The sequence below is a fragment of the Penaeus monodon genome, chromosome 4 (assembly GCF_015228065.2).
Source record: "Penaeus monodon isolate SGIC_2016 chromosome 4, NSTDA_Pmon_1, whole genome shotgun sequence".
Lineage (NCBI taxonomy): Eukaryota > Metazoa > Arthropoda > Malacostraca > Decapoda > Penaeidae > Penaeus > Penaeus monodon.
Window position 1 is genome coordinate 39,025,615 of NC_051389.1, and position 20,978 is coordinate 39,046,592.

Consider the following 20,978-nt stretch of genomic DNA (forward strand, 5'->3'; position numbering starts at 1 on the left):
CGTAGATTACAACCTTTTCACAACATTCTTTAGTCCAGTTAGTACCTGAGGAGGTATGTTATCACCATTAGTCTCCCTCCTGAAACTCTAAAATACTACAGTCTTATGCTTTCATCCTTCATGAAACCTGATTTATTTTAAAGGTAAACAGGAAGTCCAATTTACACCTAATCACCCTTCCCATCAATGAAAATGGAGGTGAACATCCCATTGTTGCATGTAGTGTAGTTACATATGCTAGTAGAAACCTGTCAATACACCTACCAACTGTGGAGCTGGTTGCTTCATATTCTTTAAGGCCTGAACAAAACGTTCAGCCTCACCATTTGTAGCTGGATGTTAAGTTGCACTAAAGGTATGTTTGATGTTATTAGCTCTACAAAATGAATGAAATTCATTAGATGTGAACTGAGGTCCATTGTCAATTTGTTCCGGAATGCCACGAGTTGTAATTATTTTTAACATTATTGTACTAAGTGAATTGGTCTAATTCATTTGTACTACTTCAGGCCACATCTATATGCATCTTCGACTGTCAAAAGAACTTTGGCCTAAGAATGGACCAGCATAATGTTGGCCATGCTGAACTAAGATATTTCCAAGGATGTGACTTTATTGGCTTAGGATTCTACTTTTGTAATGCACATCTCTAGCACATCTTTATGTACATTCTATGTCGCTATCAATACTTGGCCACCAAACAAAATTATGGGCATTGGACTTCCTTACAATTCCCTGATGGTCTGCATGTAAATCTTCTAATACGAAGTGTAGTGGGGCACTACTAACCTTGCCCCTCTCAATATGCAACCTTTTTCAACCGAGAACATCCCGTGCATCTACAAAAGGTTTAACCTCAGCCTGGGATAACAGCATCCTTACCAGATAAAACCTTGATAGTACCTTTGAAAGTAATGGATCTTTCCTTGTGTATAATGCAATCTGCTGGGAAGTAATAGGTAGTTGATGAGCATCTATCACCGTAATACAAGCTACTTCCTGAATATTGGGTGGCCTATCCACTGGCAAACGAGACGATGCATCTGCATTCCCCATATCCATGGTAGACCTATGATCCACGATGTAGTTCTATGCAGAAAGTACTACTGATCATTTTTGTAACCTAGCAGCTACTACTTTGGTTAATCCACATTTTGGACCCACACTAATCGTAAACCATTGTTGAATATTAACTAACGTGAACGGTTTCTTAACATAAAGACAAATGTGGAACAGCTCTACTCCATATACTAAAGCTAGTGCTTCTTTATCTGAGAATAATTCTAAGATAATTCACATGCTCTAAGTTTCTGTGCCGTCCTCCATGAACTAACACAGCACCTAAGGCTGCCTGTGATGCATCACATACTAATTTAACAGGTAAATCTTGGTTGTAATGAGTAAGAAATGAACTTGAGGTTATTTTCTGCTTAATTCTATCAAATGAATTCTGGCAACCTTCGTTCCAATCACAATCGACATCTTTAGTTGTCCATCTGTACAGTGGGCTTGCAATAGTAGCCAAATCCTTTACAAATTTAACAAAATTACTAGATCCATGAATGACTAACTTTTACATTTTTTGGAATTTTGTTGCCTCTACTACTCATTTATCATTAGTCTTATGAATTCTCTTTATCCAACTTAAACCCTAAATACTCGAGAGGAAACCTGGAAAAGATGTTTATCCTTATGGATCTTCATTCTATTTTCCTTGGTTCAGTATAGTACTGCTATTAACCTGTTTTGGTGATAACTCGTTTTTACCAGCTACCAAGATGTCATCTACAAAGCAAAATACACCAGATAGTGCATTGGTTGAAGATCTTATCCATGGTTTGTTGCCAAATTGCAGGACTAAATGCTATACCGTCGGCAGTCTCTTTGGCTTGCATAATCCCAGTGTAGTAATTAATGTAAAATATTCTTGTGAATTTTCGTCCATTTCCAATTGTGGGAATGCGCCTGAATAGGCAGTAATAGTGAAAGATTTGGGCAATTCAAAAAATATACTATGCGCCTCGATTCCTGCAATATTCAGGATTTTTCCTACGCTCATCTGTTTCTGCCTCTGACAGACCCAGTTACTCTGTGGGAGCTCTTCAAGCGCGTAACACTCGAAGCAGAATAGGAGTCCATTGGTGAACGCCCGAGTGCAAGGCAGAATTCCATCTCCCTGGAGATATTAGAGGCCGTGTCGCATGGCTCGGCTGAATGGTAATAGTCTTGCGTTACTCCATGGTGCGTAGGGCTCGGACACTGCTGAGAAGGGACAAGGAACAGTTCATCAGGAATCTTGCTGAGGAGGTTGAAGGCCATTTCTTGGTAAACGACCTTCGCCCTGCCTACCAAGCCCTGAGAAAGCTGAACTCTAAGCCCTCCTCACATATGACCAGTCCGATCAGCAGATGGACAGATCATCTCAGATCATGTTGGGGTTTGTGAACGTTGGGCTGAGTATTTTGAGCATTTGTACCAGGTAGACCCTCCAACAAGTTAGTTTGGATGCAAGCGATGTCACAACACCTGTGCCGGACCCACCCATCAGTAAGGAGCCTCCTACCCTAACGGAGGTTAAAAAGGTGTGGTGGGTGTCTGTCAAACTTCTTACCTGTTAATTCAGGTGTGAGGCAAGGCTGTGTCCTTGCACCAACACTTTTCAACACCTGTATGGACTGGATAATGGGCAGAGCTCATAGCCAAAGTCAGTGTGGAGCAACACAAGGCAATATCAAGGAATCTTGACTTTGCCGACGATGTTGCCATCCTATCTGAGTCCTTGGAGTCACTGGTGGCGGCTCTTGATGCATTTAGCAATGTGGCGAAGCCCTTCGGCCTAGAGGTCTAATGGACCAAGACCAAGATTCAGGACTTCGGGGGCCTGTTAGGGGAACCCGTTCAGTCGATCCATGCTTGCAGAGAGGACGTTGAAGTTGGTTTTATATACCTTCGTAGCATAGTCCATCTCTCTGGGCTGTCGGTACCTATGCAGTAGGACCAAGCTGCATGTCTTCAAGGCCTTGATACTGCCAGTTTTGCTCTATGGAAGCGAAACCTGGACGCTATCCAGTGCCTTGGAGTCTCGCCTTTATGCCTTTTGTAACAAGTCCCTTCGCCGGATCATGGGGTACAGTTGGCAGGACCACGTGTCCAACCAGCGGTTACACCTTGGGACTGGCATGGGACCTGTTACTTGCATAATCCAGGATCACCAACTCAGGCTATATGGACACCTAGCTTGTTTCCCTGTGGATGACCCTGCCCATCAGGTTCTCTCTGTGAGACAACCCTGGTTGGAGATCATGGCTTGGGCAGCTCGACGTCGACGTTAGCCCCTTGATGATGATGATGAAATAGCAACAGGAACTAACCTTTGCCCAAGCCTTCTCTGTTTGGGGAGACCTTCCGATACCTGAGGAAGGTGAGGGATGAACATCAAAGAATACATTTACCTGGGTTTATAAGTATGATATTCAGCTAAATGATATATATATATATATATAATATATATATATATATTGCGTGGTCACCATTGTGGGATGGTAAGGTAAGTCGGTAAAATCAAATGCCAAGAAGTATTAGCAATGATTGTGGCTTGTAGCGCGGTATTCATATGCTGTACCATATTGTCATTTACAGTAATTCTCAAAGTACAAGTCGGACAGCATTTCCCCATAAAGTTTGTCGGTATTGGGCTGGTATTGATACAGCAAGGTAAAGTACATCATAATTTCTTAAGGTAATTACACCCAGGATCTGTAGGTTTTTATAAATATGAGTGAGCACTACAGTATTTTAGGTCTAGCATAAGTGTAGACTACAGATCTTGGTGATGATCTCGTCACATAAAACAGTATAGGGTCGAACATTATCAGGTAAATTGTGAAATATATGGTATGCATCTTTAATATAATTTAGTTTAACATATGGTAATTATTTGCTCTCGTACTTATATTTAGTGAGTAACTGACAGCAAGAGAACTGGGTAATTAGTTTTTTTCAATTTTCTCTCTAGAATTATGCCAAGGCTTCATGTGTGAAACGAGCAGGCAGTGTATAGCCATGGATAAGGCATGTGATGGTGTGGTTGACTGCCAGTTTGGCGAGGATGAAATTAACTGCAGTAAGTTTTAAATTGTTTGATATATTGAAGTAAAATATGGGTATTCATTTAATATTAAAGTGATAACCTGAGCCAAAATGTTCATTTATGAGACGAATATAGCACAGAATTTTGCTCAACTGCTTTAGTTGGCCTTGTGTCTGCGGTTCGCCCCCCTACGTTGAGTGGGTTGCTGGACCTGTCAGAGCAGCGGAGTCCCATTGGGATGTTGATGCGTAAAGAAGGCATTTCATGGAGGCCAGTTTGTCTGGAAGGTGTTGCTACCGAACTGGTTAAAGAAATATGCCCGTATCTCGGATACAGGTGAGTCTCCTTCCAAACCAGCCTTGCGTTCCGTTTGGCACTTGGCAGCGCTGTGAAGCGTACAGTTTCAACAGAACGTCTGTAGCACGATACTTGTTTTCTTGTGTGGTGCACAAACGCTACGGTCGCGAGGGCTAGTACGCCAAGCAGACATTGTCTGCAAACAGTAATAATATAGAATGTCAAAAAATTTATTTCGGTATGGATTCTATTATGATAACGGAATTGCTAATGGGCACATCTTGACTTGTATTTTATAACACATTAAGCTAACCATAGGATGTTAATGTTAAAAACATGAGAGCATAGAGATTATGAATATTAACCCAATCATAGTAAATGTGTTTAAACACGAAACTTAAAACACTCCGCTCGTGTGGATCAATGTTTTCATTTGAGCGTCACCGTAACTATAATAAACCTAGTGTTTGTAGCGCACACAAGTATTTTCCATCGGAACGCAGGGCATGTAATAGTCAAAATTTCGGCAGTATCCTAATGATAGAGAATAGTGTGTGGATTTGTGTGTGTGTGGATTTGTGTGTGTGTGTGTGTGTGTGTTGGTGTTGGTGTGTTGTGTGTGTGTGTGTGGTTTGTGTGTTGTGTGTGTGGATTTGTGTGTGTGTGTGTGTGTGTGGTGGTGGATTGTGTGTTGTGTGTGGATTGTGTGTGTGTGTGTGTGGTTTGTGTGGTGTGTGTGATTTGGTGTGTGTGTGATTTGTGTGTGTGTGTGTGGGGATTTGTGTGTGTGTGGTTGTGTGTGTGTGGTGGTTGTGTGTGTGTGGATTTGTGTGGGTGTGTGTGTGTGTGTGGATTTGTGTGTGTGTGTGTGTGTGTGTGTGTGTGTGGATTTGTGTGTCACATTAACAGACGGAACCGGTGACCTCACCTCGCTCCCCCCACACTTCCTGCAGCTGGTACCCAACGGCACGCATCCAGTGGACGCTGACTGCTTGTGCCTGAGGATAGCCCAGTTTTACTCAGTTCGTGTTAAGCGGTCTGTGATAATGTCAGTCCAGGCTCTGCCCTAAGAGCTGGCTGACCAGACGAGCAAACCCGCGCTCAGCGCTTTACCCTTAGACATCGTAACATGTCCTTTTTGCATGTGTTGAGTAGTAAGTACGTCGACTACCATTACTGTTCACCAACAGTCTCTTGCAACTGGTAGCAGGGTGGTCATTGCATCGTTTTTGGCTCGCAACATGAACACAGCCATGTGAGTACATATTTTGGGCCTTTTCATTTCTTTCCTCCTCTTCCCATAAATGTGTTAAGCCACATGTGCAGTCATTCTCATGCTGGGTATGTTGTGTAAAAGTGCTAAGTGACAGCAAATAGCACGTTCTCACACTATTCTTCTGACCTTAGATCGCATTACTGTGTGATCACGGTATGTGGTTAACAAACATGAATATCGAGTAGTTAATTAATTTCTCACATTACTAGAGATTTATATTGTTTCAGCTACAATGAATTTAACGCGTTCATGATTATTATGGACATCATATGATTTTATCTTGTTTCCTCTCCTCACCCTGACCTGACCACGCTCTTTCCCTTCTGGTCGGTTAGAATATGGAAAGCGCCAAGAGATGACACTCGTTTTTTCCGTAATTTTCCACAGGGTCCTCCTTCAGTGCCGTGTCAGTTATCAGTCCGACTGCTATATATAGTCGGGGAACCAGATCATATACGTAAGGGCCAGATAGTAAGAGAAAAGATGGGGTGTTAAGTACCACTAGCCGGTTGTTTATATAAATTTGCGGTTTTTAATGTTCGTTTTTAATTAAATTTCGTCTTTTTTTCTTTTTGTGTTTTACTTGACAAAGATAAAGAAAGGAGAGGGAGACGTCAGTAGCGATCTGCATGGACCTGGCTTGAACTACCAACCGTCTCTGATATGAGAGTAGATAAGGGAAACATTTACTTGAACCGGTTGTCGTCACACAGAAGAAATAAATGTACGAGTCACTCGTCACAACTGACAAAATCATGGGCTAAGAGATAGGTCATAGATCTTTACACCGGCACTATGATAGCAACAAACCCTATTAATGAAAAGGTTTCATTGTCTTTTGCTCTGCTTGGATGAGTAAGGGGGTGTGCGTGTATGTGAGCATGTGAGCGTGTAAGCGACAGCGAGCGTGAATGAGTGAAATGAGTGACCTCACACAGAGAATGAATCACAAACACGAATATTAACGTTCAAGATTACAAAATGAGATAAATTAACAATGCTACCTATATAGAATTATTTCAACTACCACTTTGAATTCAACATTTAATGATATGCGACAGAATGTACACATTAATGAATGGTGATGGGGGGAAAAAAATATTTGCAAGCTTTTTAGCAAGCAAAAATCTGAACTTCCGAGGTTGGCATGTCTAGCTATGCATGCCAGATTTCATTGACGTGTGGGGGATCCTATACCCAAAATTGTATACCGAGCCAGGAAAATCTATAAATAACCTGCTCTTTCCTACGTATCTGTGATAGGCGCTCGTGACATTCCCTACAGGTATCTGACTTATCACGAATCACACGATCTATTTGGATATACCCAAAACATGCAATCGACTTCAAGAGGGTGAGAAGGGTGTCATTAATAAGCGAATAATGTGTGTATGTGTGTGCTAGCTTAAACTCTAGTCCTACATTAATTAACGAATGTAACTACTATCGAATGTCGGAACGGAGATCTATTAGGCGATTTACGCATCCCTGGGTTATATCGGGCATCCCTGTGTGCCATGATAGGGGGGGAGATCCTATGCTATATTTAAATTAATAAATTTATATAAAATCCTGTTACATGCTCCATTCTAGCGCTGATAGTGTCACCAATAATCAATGTAACGGTCCTACTGTTAATCCCCAAGGCGTCAAGAAAACAACCACCACCAAACTACAGGAAAAATGAGTGGTCCTCTCTTGACCCTTTCCTCGTCCCAACCGACCACAAGCAAGTGTGTGGGGTCAGGTCAGGACAAGGGGAAGAACTAGATAAAATGAAATATTTGTGATAAGATAAAATCATGAACGCATTAAATTCGTTGCAGTTGAACCAACATAATTTCTCTTTATTAGATTTTATTAACAACTAAACTAATGAACAATATTCATGTTTGTTGACCACATAAAGTGATCACATGGTAATGCGATCTGAGGTCAGAAGAACAGTGTGAGAATGTGCCATTTGCTGTCAAAACCAACGGTTTAGCACATTTATGGGAGGAGGAGGAAGGGAAAAGGAATAGAGAGGGGCCCAAAACGTGTACTCGTGTGTCTTCGGGACCGGTCGAGCAGTTTTTTTTCGGAAGTGGTGTGTTCGTGTTGCAAGCCCAAAGGACGCAACGGCTCTGCTGCTACCAGTCTGTAAGAATCTTTGAGACTCTTGTACAGTGGCTTAGCAGGGGTAGTGATATTGGTATTATGGCTTGAATCTTTATTGATGAAGAGTACAGCACAGTAAGGGAACACACAAAATGTCTATGGGTGAAGTGGTGAGTGCGGGGTCACGTGTCAGGCCGACCCGCCTGAGGGCGAAGGCTGGGTCACGTGTCAGGCCGACCCGCCTGAGGGCGAAGGCTGGGTCACGTGTCAGGCCGACCCGCCTGAGGGCGAAGGCTGGGTCACGTGTCAGGCCGACCCGCCTGAGGGCGAAGGCTGGGTCACGTGTCAGGCCGACCCGCCTGAGGGCGAAGGCTAGGCCAACCTTATCACATCAGGTGCTGGGCATGAACTGACTAAGTTAGGTCATACTCAGTATAAGTAGTGAGAGTCCCCCGAACACATGCTGTGGAAGGAATAGTGAGACAGCTGGGTGGTAATGTATGAACAGCTGCCGGAGGCATGGGAACGAGGTGAGGTCACCGGTCCCTTCTGTTAAATGACCCTACACATCGTATAGCAAGTGTGTGTGTGTGTGTGTGTGTGTGTCTGTGTGTGTGTGTGTGTGTGTGTGTGTGTGTGTGTGTGTGTGTGTGTGTGTGTGTGTGTGTGTGTGTGTCTGTGTGTGTTTGTGTGTGTGCTTTTTTTTGTGAAAACATAACAAATTTTGTAAGTTTTCGATAGATTGGGCAAAAAAATAATTTCGTTATCTGAACTACAGCATTCATGTCTCAGTTTATTCACGTTTACCTTTTCAAATGCAGCAAGATTATTAATTACGAAGTGTTTTAGTTCTGACCCGATAGAAACCAGCCATAACACCACGGATCCCATAGATATTCTATATGAAAGCGAAACGAGGTGGCCACGCACCAATCGAAGCACAGTCAACTTTCCGAGGAATCTGAGAGATGAACTTCCTTACTGGCGGGATGAAGCCGAGGGGCTAGACCAGGCCGTTGATCAGGGAGGCAGCCATGGCTTTCTAAGGTTCTTACAGGATGTTATTCAAAGAGGAGGATCTAATGGCTGCAAGGTAAAGGCAGTGGTATTTGAGGATTTTCATTGTACATGCTCAGTGCATGCACAGTAAAATTTTGTTAAATTTGTTTTTACAGAGTGAAGTTAGATGTGGCGAGGAACTGTGCGGGATTGTTCCTCGCTTCTTGTTCACACAGGACATTCCTGTCTGGAAGCTTGGTGGTGTGCCATGGGCAGGAGCGGTTTATGTGAACGGTCATTATAAATGTGGAGCTACCCTTGTCCAGCCTTCCTGGGTTATAACCTCGGTTGATTGCATGTCTCAAATTGAGTAAGTAGATCCTAAATGCCAGTAACATTTAATAGGGTTAAATTCCGAAACCATGTCAGCACCATCTTCACTGTTCCAGCCTCACCAAGTCTCGGGTGGCTGTTGTAATGGGCTCCTGGAGGAAAACCGGGAATCCAACCCGTTTGTGGAGTGCTTATGAACACGATCGTCGCGTGGACTACAAGACGGCCGTATCAAATTCAGATATAATGCTACTTCACCTTCAGGAAAGGATGCCTAAATCACATTATATCAATCATCTGTGTTTACCAAACAGGTATGTTTAAAAGTAGGCAGACTTATTAGTTTCATTATCTATCCCATGCCAGAGAAGAAGAGAGAGGGAAGGGCAGAGGGGCAGAGGGAAGGGCAGAGGCGAAGGGGCAGAGGGGACAGGAAAGGGGCAAGGGCGCGGAAGGGGCAGAGGGGCGAGCGGGAAGGGGGAAAAGGGGCAGCGGAAGGGGAAGGGGAGGAAGAGGGGCAGCGGGAAGGGGAAGAGGGGCAGCGGGAAGGGGAAGAGGGGGGGGCAAGGGGGAAAGGGGAAGAGGGGCAGCGGGAAGGGGAAGGGCAAGGAAGTGCAGGGGCACGGCAAGCATGCCAGTGCACAAGCAAAGGCCTGAGTCAGCAGTGGCATGAAAAGGAATGGTGCAGATAGGCAATGGTGGCGGCGAAGATTAGGGGGTCTACCTAAAGGAGAGTCGAGATGGGAATCAGATTGAAATTGAGCCCGCTTAGTGAGGCACAAGGAGAGGCTTTCGGTAAGGCTAAGAGGGTCAGCGTAAGGTATGCGCCCCAGAAATGTATCAATCTGGCAGGGATCTCCCAGCCAGCTGGTACGGGCCCATCGACTCAAACGTGGCATTCAAAGTGCAGCACCGCAAGTTCACACGGATCTGAACACCGAAGTCTAGACGGAAAACGCACCGATGGCAAGTCTATCCTACTTGCAAGAGGCACGCAGACACAAAACCCAGAAGCAAAGACAAAGCATAAAAAGATCCAACCCGAGGATTGCACGAACAAGCACGACAGCCCTTCACAAAGTGCCTCAACCGCACAAAAGGCAGCGGGATCGCCACGGCGCTCCCCCCCCCCCCCTCATAAGAACCTCCCCAACCAACTCCACTTCAGAAAACATTTAAAACTACCTAATCATGGCCCAAGATAACTTGCCTACACTTCTTCCATCCTCTAATCTCCCTGCTCCCATTCCTTCTACACCCAAAGTAACTGCCGAAAGCAATCCATCCTCCTACTCATACTCTCTTGGGAACATATGGAGGGGGAACATATCTTGTGGTGGTGGTTGGGGTGGGGTGGAGTGGGGTTTTTACCCTAATAAGGGGAGCAATTTCTGCAGGAACATTAGTTCCTGGCATGGCCTCCCAAGCCATCAAGGTCCCTGTAGAGGAGTCAACAGAGGCTCAAGACTGATGATGACTTGGCAATTTAATGAATGAGTAGAACTCCTCTTGAAACAATGCAAGTGGTTGGTATTGAATGACAACCCAGATTGACCCAAAAAATAATCATTTATTTGATGTTTGAGTGACGGGAAAGTTTTAGGCCAAGTTTGCATCTTCAGTTCTATCTCCGGTCGCAATGGGCCGAAGACCCTGAAAGTGCTGGAAATCTTGCATATATCCAAGCAATATCCCTGAAGGGCACTCTGAATGGATGACATACCTCCCTTTGTTGGGCTCTGTGGTGGGTCAGGGCACAGTTTGAAGGAAACTGTAGATGGTTTATCTTGTGGATATACTATGTTCTTCCACAACCCAGAGTCGGTTCTCCCCAAGAACTAAAACCCCAGTGATCATTTGAGTATCCAAATGCCTTGCATTCCATTCGAAGATCATAACTTGGATAGTCCAAAAGCAGAGAAAATAGAAATGTCATGGGAACAAGGCTCAGTAAGGATACCTTCCTAGATATAGAATTTGTTATAGATATTTATAATCTCTCCAACCTTAACATTGTGTGGTGGCAACTCAAACATAAAATCTTACTAGTTCAAGCAGGAAATGCCCAGCAAGCTGAGAAACTTCTTGAACTAAAAGAACTTGCTGAAGTAGAGTTTTAAGTCTCTTCAAATCATTATATGATTTTGGTTAAGGGAGTGGCATTCAATAGAAACTTAAATACTTAAATACTCCAAAACTCCAAAAGATGAAAAGGCAGAACAAGGAGTAATTGGTGGATTAGTTGTCGGCTCCATATCATCCCAACAGACGTTGGGAGACGGATCCCGCCTGCTTATGTATTGGCCACACCCGACTAACATACACCTATCTAGTCACATTCTGATCCATCCCTATATTCCCTATATATAATGTCCCCCTTTCAGTCCCACATTCTGTTGTCCTGTCCATGCTTTGATGCAGTCCGTACCTCTGCTTTCCCTCCCTTCACCGACCTCACATCCTTACAGAATCTCATTTTCTGCTTTGACAACTGTTCTCCTTTCTCAAATGCATAAATATCCTTCACTTGATCGAATCCCCTTACCTAATCTTACCTTAACCCATTCACTCATCAACTCCTTTAGCCACCTTTAACCTTCTCAACTTTCCAGATGGTTGACATAGCAAATAACTACTAACTTCACTAACCCTTTACTGTACCTTCCTATAGTGTTACATGATCTTAGATGTTTTGCTTGTAACCATTAACCATTATTATAGATTACAGAAACCCTGAATTTCCTGTGTTACAAAGCTGTATAGAAAGGCAGAAAATTCTTGAACATGCCTCTAAATACAGAATCTCTATTAAAATATACACTGATGGCTCGGAGTTTGAAAATGAGTCGGATATTTCGCCAATAGTAAACGTAGTAAAGCCTGCCTCCCAACAGCATCAGTTTTTTTCTGCAGATTTATGCCATCATGACTGCAGTCAAAATGATTATACATTTGAAAATCGCTAGTTTATATAAAGCACTGCACTAAAAGGTGAAAGTTTAAACTACTTTCACTCACTGGTAAGAGAGATCCAGGACTGGCTGACACTGGTATCATCATGGAAAAAGATCATCCCGTGCTAGCTACCAGCTCATGTTGGTATTTCTGGATACGAGCTAGCAGATAAAAGGGCCAAAGCTGCTGCTTCCCTTCCCACTGCTTTCCATTGGTTGAGAAACCAATGGAAAAGTGCATTATCTAATAAACAGAAATTAGATCTTATCTGGATCACAAGCTTCAACATGAACAGAATGCTCTCATGCTATCTGCCAAGAGCACCAGAAGCCACTACTTATAGATTTTCACCTTTATAATATGAGCTATAAGGAACCACGGATATTTACATAAATATTTACAAAAAAACTTTACTTTAATTTCTCTGACATGATTATTGTTCATAATCTTTTAACTTTTAATAAACAATATATATATTTTTTAAATATGTAAGCTATTTAAAGAATACATAGGATACGAATTAAAATTTTAATATAGACATATATAAATGAATATGCCGTTAATGACTTAGATGTTGGCGTGGCATTATCCTTTCCAATTCCCCCTGGATACACATGTGACCCTTTGTCAGGAGGGAGAGAATCCAGGGAAGGGCATTTTTTCCTAAGACTGATCTAGTTGCACTGAAACCGTCTCCTTTTGCAAATCCTTACATTACTCTACACTTTTTTCACCGCTTTGATCTAATCGCCCATTTAATCCCTATATTTCTGAACTGGTATACGACTTGACTAACCTCTCCTTCTTAACCCTTTTCACTTTTCACTTTCACCTTTTTATAGCCCTGTATAACTTTGATGCCGTGCATATTTATTATACTTTGTAACCATTAACCTTTTATTATTATTATTATTATTATTATTATTATTATTATTATTATTATTTACCAGGGAAGTGAATAGAACTTGCTTAAATTTCCCTGCAGTTTGCCGGATGTACAACCAAACAGTTCTTGTGTCATTGCTGGTTTGTCTGAAGATGATGATCGCCTCTCACTTGGGATAAATTTTCACACTGCTGAAAACTGTACCAATCATGAAATTTGTATTGCAGACAATCTAAGCAAAGCTCCCTGCATGGTAGGTAACATTTTGATATTAATTCTTATTTATTGGTTTAGCTAAAGATTCGGCAATGAATACTACTGCATTAGCAAGGAATATATAATACTTATATTTCCATGCTTTGAGATGTCATAAAACTTTCTTGCCCAACAGTCATCATGGGCAGGCGTAATTGCTTGTAGGACTGAATCGGGAGCTGATTCCGTGTGGACAGGTGTGGGAATGTGGTCGCATGGTACATGCGATGGGAATAGCAGTCAGCCCATCCGCCATTCGTTGTTTACAAAGGAGAACCTAAATACCATCTTCAGAATCTTAGGTTTATTCCATTTAAATGCATTTTGGTAATATTGCATTTTGGTAGTATAACTCGGCTAATATAGAAAACTAATTAGAATTCATGTTTGCGTTATTTGATTCGTATTTTTTTAATTTTAGAAATACTGTGTTAAACCCTCGTTTACATTTCAGCCACCCCAGACATGAGCATACCAACAGTACCAGACTTTTGTGAGAGTGACACATGCGCATCGGGTGTCTGTATTGGACAGGATATGATGTGTGACATGAAGCTAGACTGCCCTGACCTTACTGACGAGCTTCCAACCTGCCCTGCACATCTCTCTCTCTGTACCCCTGACAAAGAAATGGAAATTTGTGGTAGGAACTATAAAAGCTACTCTTATTTTTGTATAATGTTTTGGGGGCCCAAGATGTTTTCCCACACAGTTTCTCTACATTAAATTAATCTGCATTATCTGTCTGAATCTCTACTTCAAAAGTGCTTGCCAAATGCCCAAATCAACAACTTAGTGATTTAATATTTTTCCTTACATTGACAGTTTGTGAAGATGGAATGATGCAGTGTCCTGACAAGGTTTGCGTTCCCTTCGACAAAGTGTGTGATGGCATTTCACACTGTCTTGATGGTTCTGATGAAGTGAACTGCACATGCATCGAGGTATATATTACAAGGATGTTCGTTTTCAATTTGGATACTGGATTTCAAGTCCTAACAGTGTTCAGAGTAACACTGACACTATTCATAATGATATTGATGTAATCAGAAAAATATTTACTTTCTACTTCGATCAGCATCTGAGACGTGTTGACTTAAGGAAAGTGTGTGATGGAATTATAGACTGCAATGACCAGGAAGATGAGAAGTACTGTGGTTGCTCTGAATCCTCTAAATTTCGATGTTACAAGTGAGAACAAATTCTTTAGAATCTTAATGTCAATAAAGAAATAACTGATACATAATCATGCATGATAGTGCTTATTTGACCCCCAATATATTCCTTACTGTAAAATTAACGAAATCGTCTTCAACAGTTCGTCCTCACAGGCTTGCATTGATGATGAATTGGTGTGTGACGGTAAGAATGAATGTGAGAATGGAGAGGATGAGAACCACTGCATAGCTTTGTCACCTTCGTTATTTGTGTCAGAGACGGTACTAGGGTAAGTTTAGTACAAGTGCTTCTGTGTTCCACTTTGTAGGTGTAGTAAGCCTTTGATGTTATAGCAAATGTTGTATATTCACAGTGTTCCACAACGCAGCCGTGAAGGTTTTCTTCTGTTGCGGATGAGAGGACGCTGGTTTACTTACAGCAGCAAACACTGGTCAGAGAACACCTACCTATCTGGCCATTTGTGCCAGAATCTTGGGTATCCTAATGTCATCGCCACAATCAGCCGCTCTCTTAGCATGGAACAGGTGATCAAAATAGGCAAGGAATTTGACAGTTCTAATAATCCAGACTTGACCAAATTTGACACCAGTCGGCTGCTACCTAGTGAGAAGGAAGATAGCACATCAGTTGTATATGTTGTCTGTCTTGAAGAGGACCAAGAAAAATAGATTCAACATTTTTAGCGCAGAAGAAAGCGTAGAAATTAATTTTAAAGTTTAGCTGTTAGAAAGAGTATTTTGTAAGTTAATGTTTTGTAGCAAATTTTATTAAATATTTTATATAGAAGACGTTGATATCCTTTCATGACTTGCATGATCATCAAACTTGCATGATCATCAAACTTTTCCAATTAATTATGAAAATCATGGCTACAAGAAATATCACCCTTAATTTACATTGATTAATATAAACTGCAGTATTGAATCTGCTTTTCGTAATGAGAAAACCTATAGGGCTGGCATGAAGCTAATTGGAGCAAGCACTCCTAGTGCAAAATTCAAAGAGAAGTAAAGTATGATAAAATTCATGTCAAGAGGCTGAAGTAACTCGTAAATGAGTGCTTGTTTGAAATGCAGTTATTTATAGAGTGGCATAAACATTTGATAACTTCTGACATGTCTGAAAACAGTCTGCTGAGAATGGAGTTTTGAATTAATGATATTCGGCATCAGAAGCATATCTAGTCAGTTTATATTTTGGGTTATCATGTTCAAAATATTAGTCATATTGTACATTTTTGGCCTTTTTGTACCATCCCAAAACCCCTACCACTCTAATACTGTTCGTTAATGACTTTGAAACTTCCACAAGGTTTTGCTTGTAAAAGTGGGGGGAAAAAGTACCTGACTATAACATGTATTGTTTATACACACCACTCTTCGCTTCGCAAGGATGTGGAAATTTTACATGTAATTTACAGATTCAATCAAAATATTTATTACTTGCATTGTTCTTCGTATGAAAAGTGGAATATGCTTAAAGTTTGCATCTTATCGTATCCTCCGTGAGTGAGCTCCATGTCCAAATCATACAACTGGATAATTCCAATAATCACGGATGTTCACTTGATTTATTAATTGAAGTATATTAACAAATCAAGATAACCAGCATTTTCTCTCATATTTTTAGACTTGTGAGGTTATCATAGACAAAAAAAAAAAAAAAAAAAAAAAAAAATTGAAGACATTCATCGCACTGAAGTCGAAACTGTCATGAGTCGGACATGTTGGAAATTCTTACCATGTCGTTCCAGTGTCCGTCGTGATTGACTTCTAATCTTACCCATATAGTGAACATGTATTTGATGTTAATAAAAGAGCAAAAACATTTTATGTAGCTATTCAAGTTTTGTTTAAGAAAAATAGTAGTAGTAATTAATGAAAATATAAATCCCTATCTGGGACTATGGGAAATATAACATGCTTTGATTGGCTGGCCAGAATGTAGCAAACCATGAAGGCATACATTGATAAAAACGGAATTTGAAGTTTCAATAGGTTCCCCCACGAGCACCTAGTCAATGCAGAGTCCCTATAATAGCAGATTGGTTAAATCAGTGTCATTGAGCTACCCTGGTCTACTGGGGCCTCAATCGCGCCGTGATCCCTCCTTGTTATTATACCTCTCTAATAACGTAACTCTCTCTTTTTTTCGCTCATTGACGGTGACACGAGAATACTGCACTTCTCCTCAGACCTCGCAGCTCTCTATCACAGGGTAAACTGTATGGGTAGGCCCAGCAGTATCAGATGACACTTGGGTGTGCTGCTTATAAACTGTCAATTTCTTGTGGCCATCTGGACCTACACAAGTTTGACTTTTGTATTCGTCTGTTTGATGTGCCTCTTACCTGTTGCCCCTTTGTAGCAAGGATTGGCAATACCAACACGGCTCCAATCCTTCGGTACACTGGAGAACGCAACCAGGCTGACACTGAGGGGTCGAGTGTAGGCTCTCGGTAACTTTGAAGAACACCCAACCACCATCTACAACCTCCTCACTTTCTCTCCCTCTAAGTCATTTTTCCCACCTTTTTATCACGCTGATTACCTGCACCCTCTCGCTCCACTCCATATCTGATGACCCTATGCACTCCAATCACCATGATTAAAATAAAGATCACTATTAACGGCGGCCAGTCCCCGAGCCGCTGGAACTCCCTCGCCCAGGCACTCTTCTTGACCGAAATTAGAGTACTCCGTTACTACCCAACCCGGGACGGGTATGTTGCTCTCATTGAGGACAGCAAACAGGCAGAGAAACTCTTCTCTGGCTCCACCACTGCTGAACTGGAAAATTTAGGGTTTCACCTGTGTTCCCATTAGACATGCGAGCTAAACTCGCCTTAGTCTTCAAAAAGCTTGATAGGGTGTTAGTGAAACCAACGAAGACATTGCCAATGAATCATGGCATTATCCCCCCCTCATGCTTAAGTGGAAAACATCCATGTAATGAAACCTCTACAAGATGAAAGCAAGATTTGCCACCATGCCACGGCAAACAAGATTAAAGAAGAGGGTATCTACCTCTTCAAACCATGTCACACCGTGGCAAATTGAATTTGAACGTTTCACCCCCGTTGAGTCAATCCATGAATTATGCATATGGACATCATTGCAGTTGGAGTTTAGAAGAAAAAAAAAAACGATGCTCTGAATACTGAAGCTGCATCAGCACCTTTAAAAAATGCCTGAGCTGTGGTGGGGTACACTCTACATTTGCAAACGGCTGCCTCATCTGAATAGAGGCTGTCAAAACCTCAAGAGAGAGGGAGAAAGAAAAGCTATAACACAGAAGGCAGTGCAGGCAACTACAAATGCATGGAAACCTCTCATAAACCAGGTCTGCCAAGAGAAAAAAGAAAGAAAAAACAACCATAAAAGCAGAGCCCACATTGCATCTAGTCCTTCCCAACAACCCGTAGAAGGAAATCATGGTAGTCTTGCTGCATGCACACCTCCAAAACATCATAAACCCTGAACGAGGCTTTAGGGAGCACGCCAGGAAGGCCCTAAAAAGGAATAACCTCCCTGACCTCAACCTAGGGGAAGCCGACTCCTGGGGGATCCTTAGGATGGTTCAACACCCCCCCCCCTAGTCAGAAAGCCCTCGGAGACGGCCTCAAATATTCAAGCCTTGGAAACAGTTTGAGCAGATCTCTCCAACTTCCCCTACGAACCCTGCAACCCCAGCTCCCGACACCTCAGTCAGGCCAAAGAAGCAGCAAGCTGTCCTCAAAGGCCGTCAACCTCCAAAAGGGATGCCTTACCAGCACCACTACAGGCACTGCATAAAGAAACGCATCCAGTAGAGCTGGCAACCGCCAGACCTCTTTTGTGGGGGGGATGATGGCCTGGAGAGGCTAATGGATGGTACAGTGAAAGACCCTAATTTTTCTGGAACAAGACAGAGAGAGAAAAAAAAACACGAATATTCAGACATAGGAAATTGAAAGGTCGACTCAGGTGGCTTTTCTCTAAGGAAGAGCAATATAACATGGTCATAGCTGCTAAACTCTATGAAATCCTTGTACAGGGAAACATCCTGGTAACCATCAGGATGACTGAAAGACTCTGACATTACCAAAATACATAATGGACATCTTGCCGTAACGATCAAGAAGCACACCGACACTATCGTATATCAACAGGCGATGTTACCTCCAGTGATCACCTCCCACTAATATTAACCCTATCATGATCCCAACACAACCCCGAGAATCCTACAAATATGCAAACTGGGAGGGATTTAAACAATGGAAAACACACACAATCGATCTCGAGGGCCAACCCACACACATGATAAACAACCACCGTGAACAGTGGTACAGACATACAGACGGTCAGACTGGCTAACATACCCAGAACAACCCAAACCATCCCCCCCCCCCACTACAGAGAAACATCGTCTGAAATTGCTCAAAATACAGTACAGACACAGCAACACGGGGCTGGGACGCACTACAAACGATACAGAGAACGCAACTAACACAGGATGTTACAGTATTGAACAAACAATGGAAAACCCTTCCACAAAAACTCAGAACATAAGAGACCCCAAGATGTTCTGGAGTTCCTTCAGGAAACTCATGGGGTCAGACACAGCCACATACATTTACAATGCACACCGACAGATATGGAGCTTCTCCACAGGGAATTCTGGCAACAGAATTTCCAGATTTCCCCCACCGAGAACGCCCGATTCGACCACACCACAGAGACCGAGGTCACACACTTTCTACAGCAACACAGAAACCTAACTCTCCCAGAAAACATTACTCTAAACAGTCTCACAGAGGACAGTCCCCTCTCCACACCTATCACCCCAGAAGAAATTGTTAACCCCATTAAGCACCAGGAGCAAGCAACACAAAACAATCGTAGAACATCTGCCACCCACAATGATCCACAGACTAGTCAAATCTTCAATGCAGCGCTGGCTACAGGACATTTCCCCGACAAATTTAAACATGCTACAATCACCCTCATACCAAAGCCGTGGACGTCAGCACGAGGTGGAGAATTACCACCCCACCTCATTGCTGGAAGGTCCCAGAAAACTGCTAGAGATTCTAATAACACGCAGACTCGCTACACACCTCGAAAACGACACACAACAGTAGGCAATACGGCTTTCGCCCACACAGGGGGACCAAGACTGATATCGCTCTCGCACCCCCCCAATCCCTTGCCCGTTGTTGTCATGGGGGGGCTTAGGAGGCGGAGACTGGGACCCAATGATGGGGAACTCCCCAACCTTGGGACTCAGCCCTCGACTCAACTTATTTTGCATGGTCTTTATTTTCCTTCCCACTTTTCGTTTCTGTCCCTTCACCAAACCCTTCTGCTATCCACCTCCTAAGGTGTGAGAGCCGTGCTGAAAGGATGAAAGGCTGACTTTGTGCCAGTCCTGAACGGCCTGAGGGAGCCATGGGCACGGTATTCCCCTGATTTAGTTATCTAGCCCTTACCCCTCAAGGGGACCCTGAGGGGTGGACTGTTTTTATCCCCAACATAATCCAGGCTTGCCATGGCCAGTAATGAAAACTTATCCCCACTATTAGGGGCAATGAGGCTTGCCCCTTTATCAAATAGCCCCAACGATGTAAACCCACCCGATTCCCTGACCCCAGGCTCTCCTTTGACCACGGCTCTGAACACTGCAATAACTACCCCCTCAGCAATACCTACTAGTACAGTAGTACTAGTACCCTTAAGGAACATTTCCACTCTCCCAGCAAGCTCAACTTCAACACCTCTACCCCCACAACCTCCAACATCAACCACCCCATCCTCCCTTATTAATACCTTACAGCCTTATTGCCCACCTCCCCATAACACTACCTCCCTCAACACTACTCCATCTTCGTCACGCCCCCGCCCTTCGACTACCCCTATCTCTACAACAATTTTGAATACCCTCTTCAGCGCAGCCAAATGGGACCGATTTTTCGTGATCCCTCCCACAGCTCCCTACTCTGACAACACCCTTCTCTTCCAACAATGTCTCCAAAAACAAATAGGTAAAGTCTCTTTCCGTAGCCGACCCGACCGCTCCCGTCTTGTCACAGTAACATCTGAAAACCAAGCTATAGCATTAACAAAACTAACAGACCTATATGGTAATCCCATCCTTGCAGAACCCCATCCAACCCTCAATACTTGCACCGGAACAGTTTCAATCTCCACAGCAAATTGCCCAATCTATGACAAAGATTGGTCAGATTGTGGAGATCTGCTTGCCTGTCTCACAGACTATGATGCAACATCTGTGCAATGCTACTCCATTCCCCCCCAGAGGTCATCGAAAGAAACCTACTAACATAGCCAAAATTACCTTCCGTAGACTTGACCTTCCCTTTAACGTCTACATAGGAGGAGAATCCCTCCCTGTTCGTCCATACCAACCTCCTCCACGTCAATGCCAAAACTGTTGGCGTCTAGGACACCCAGCCAAACATTGCCGTTCCACAGCCAGATGCCCACTATGTGCCCAACCTGGCCATACCCGATCTAACTGCCCTGCACAATCACGCACATGTGCCAACTGTGGCGGCCCCATAATGTATTTATAGGGCTGTCCCACCTACAATTTGAGTCTGAGGTAGC

General features: G+C 43.0%; 1 protein-coding gene across 1 annotated transcript; it reads left to right on the top strand.

The window, feature by feature from the left end:
- Positions 1–3,989: 3,989 nt before the first annotated feature.
- Positions 3,990–15,156, top strand: LOC119572203 (serine protease nudel-like). Its single transcript, XM_037919178.1, has 12 exons — positions 3,990–4,123; positions 4,252–4,426; positions 8,613–8,856; positions 8,939–9,132; positions 9,212–9,409; positions 13,036–13,189; positions 13,328–13,493; positions 13,646–13,834; positions 14,017–14,135; positions 14,270–14,382; positions 14,510–14,638; positions 14,723–15,156. The coding sequence occupies exons 1-12, from the start codon at positions 4,033–4,035 to the stop codon at positions 15,036–15,038; spliced, it is 2,088 nt and encodes a 695-aa protein (XP_037775106.1). The 5' UTR covers positions 3,990–4,032; the 3' UTR covers positions 15,039–15,156.
- The last annotated feature ends 5,822 nt before the right edge of the window (positions 15,157–20,978 follow it).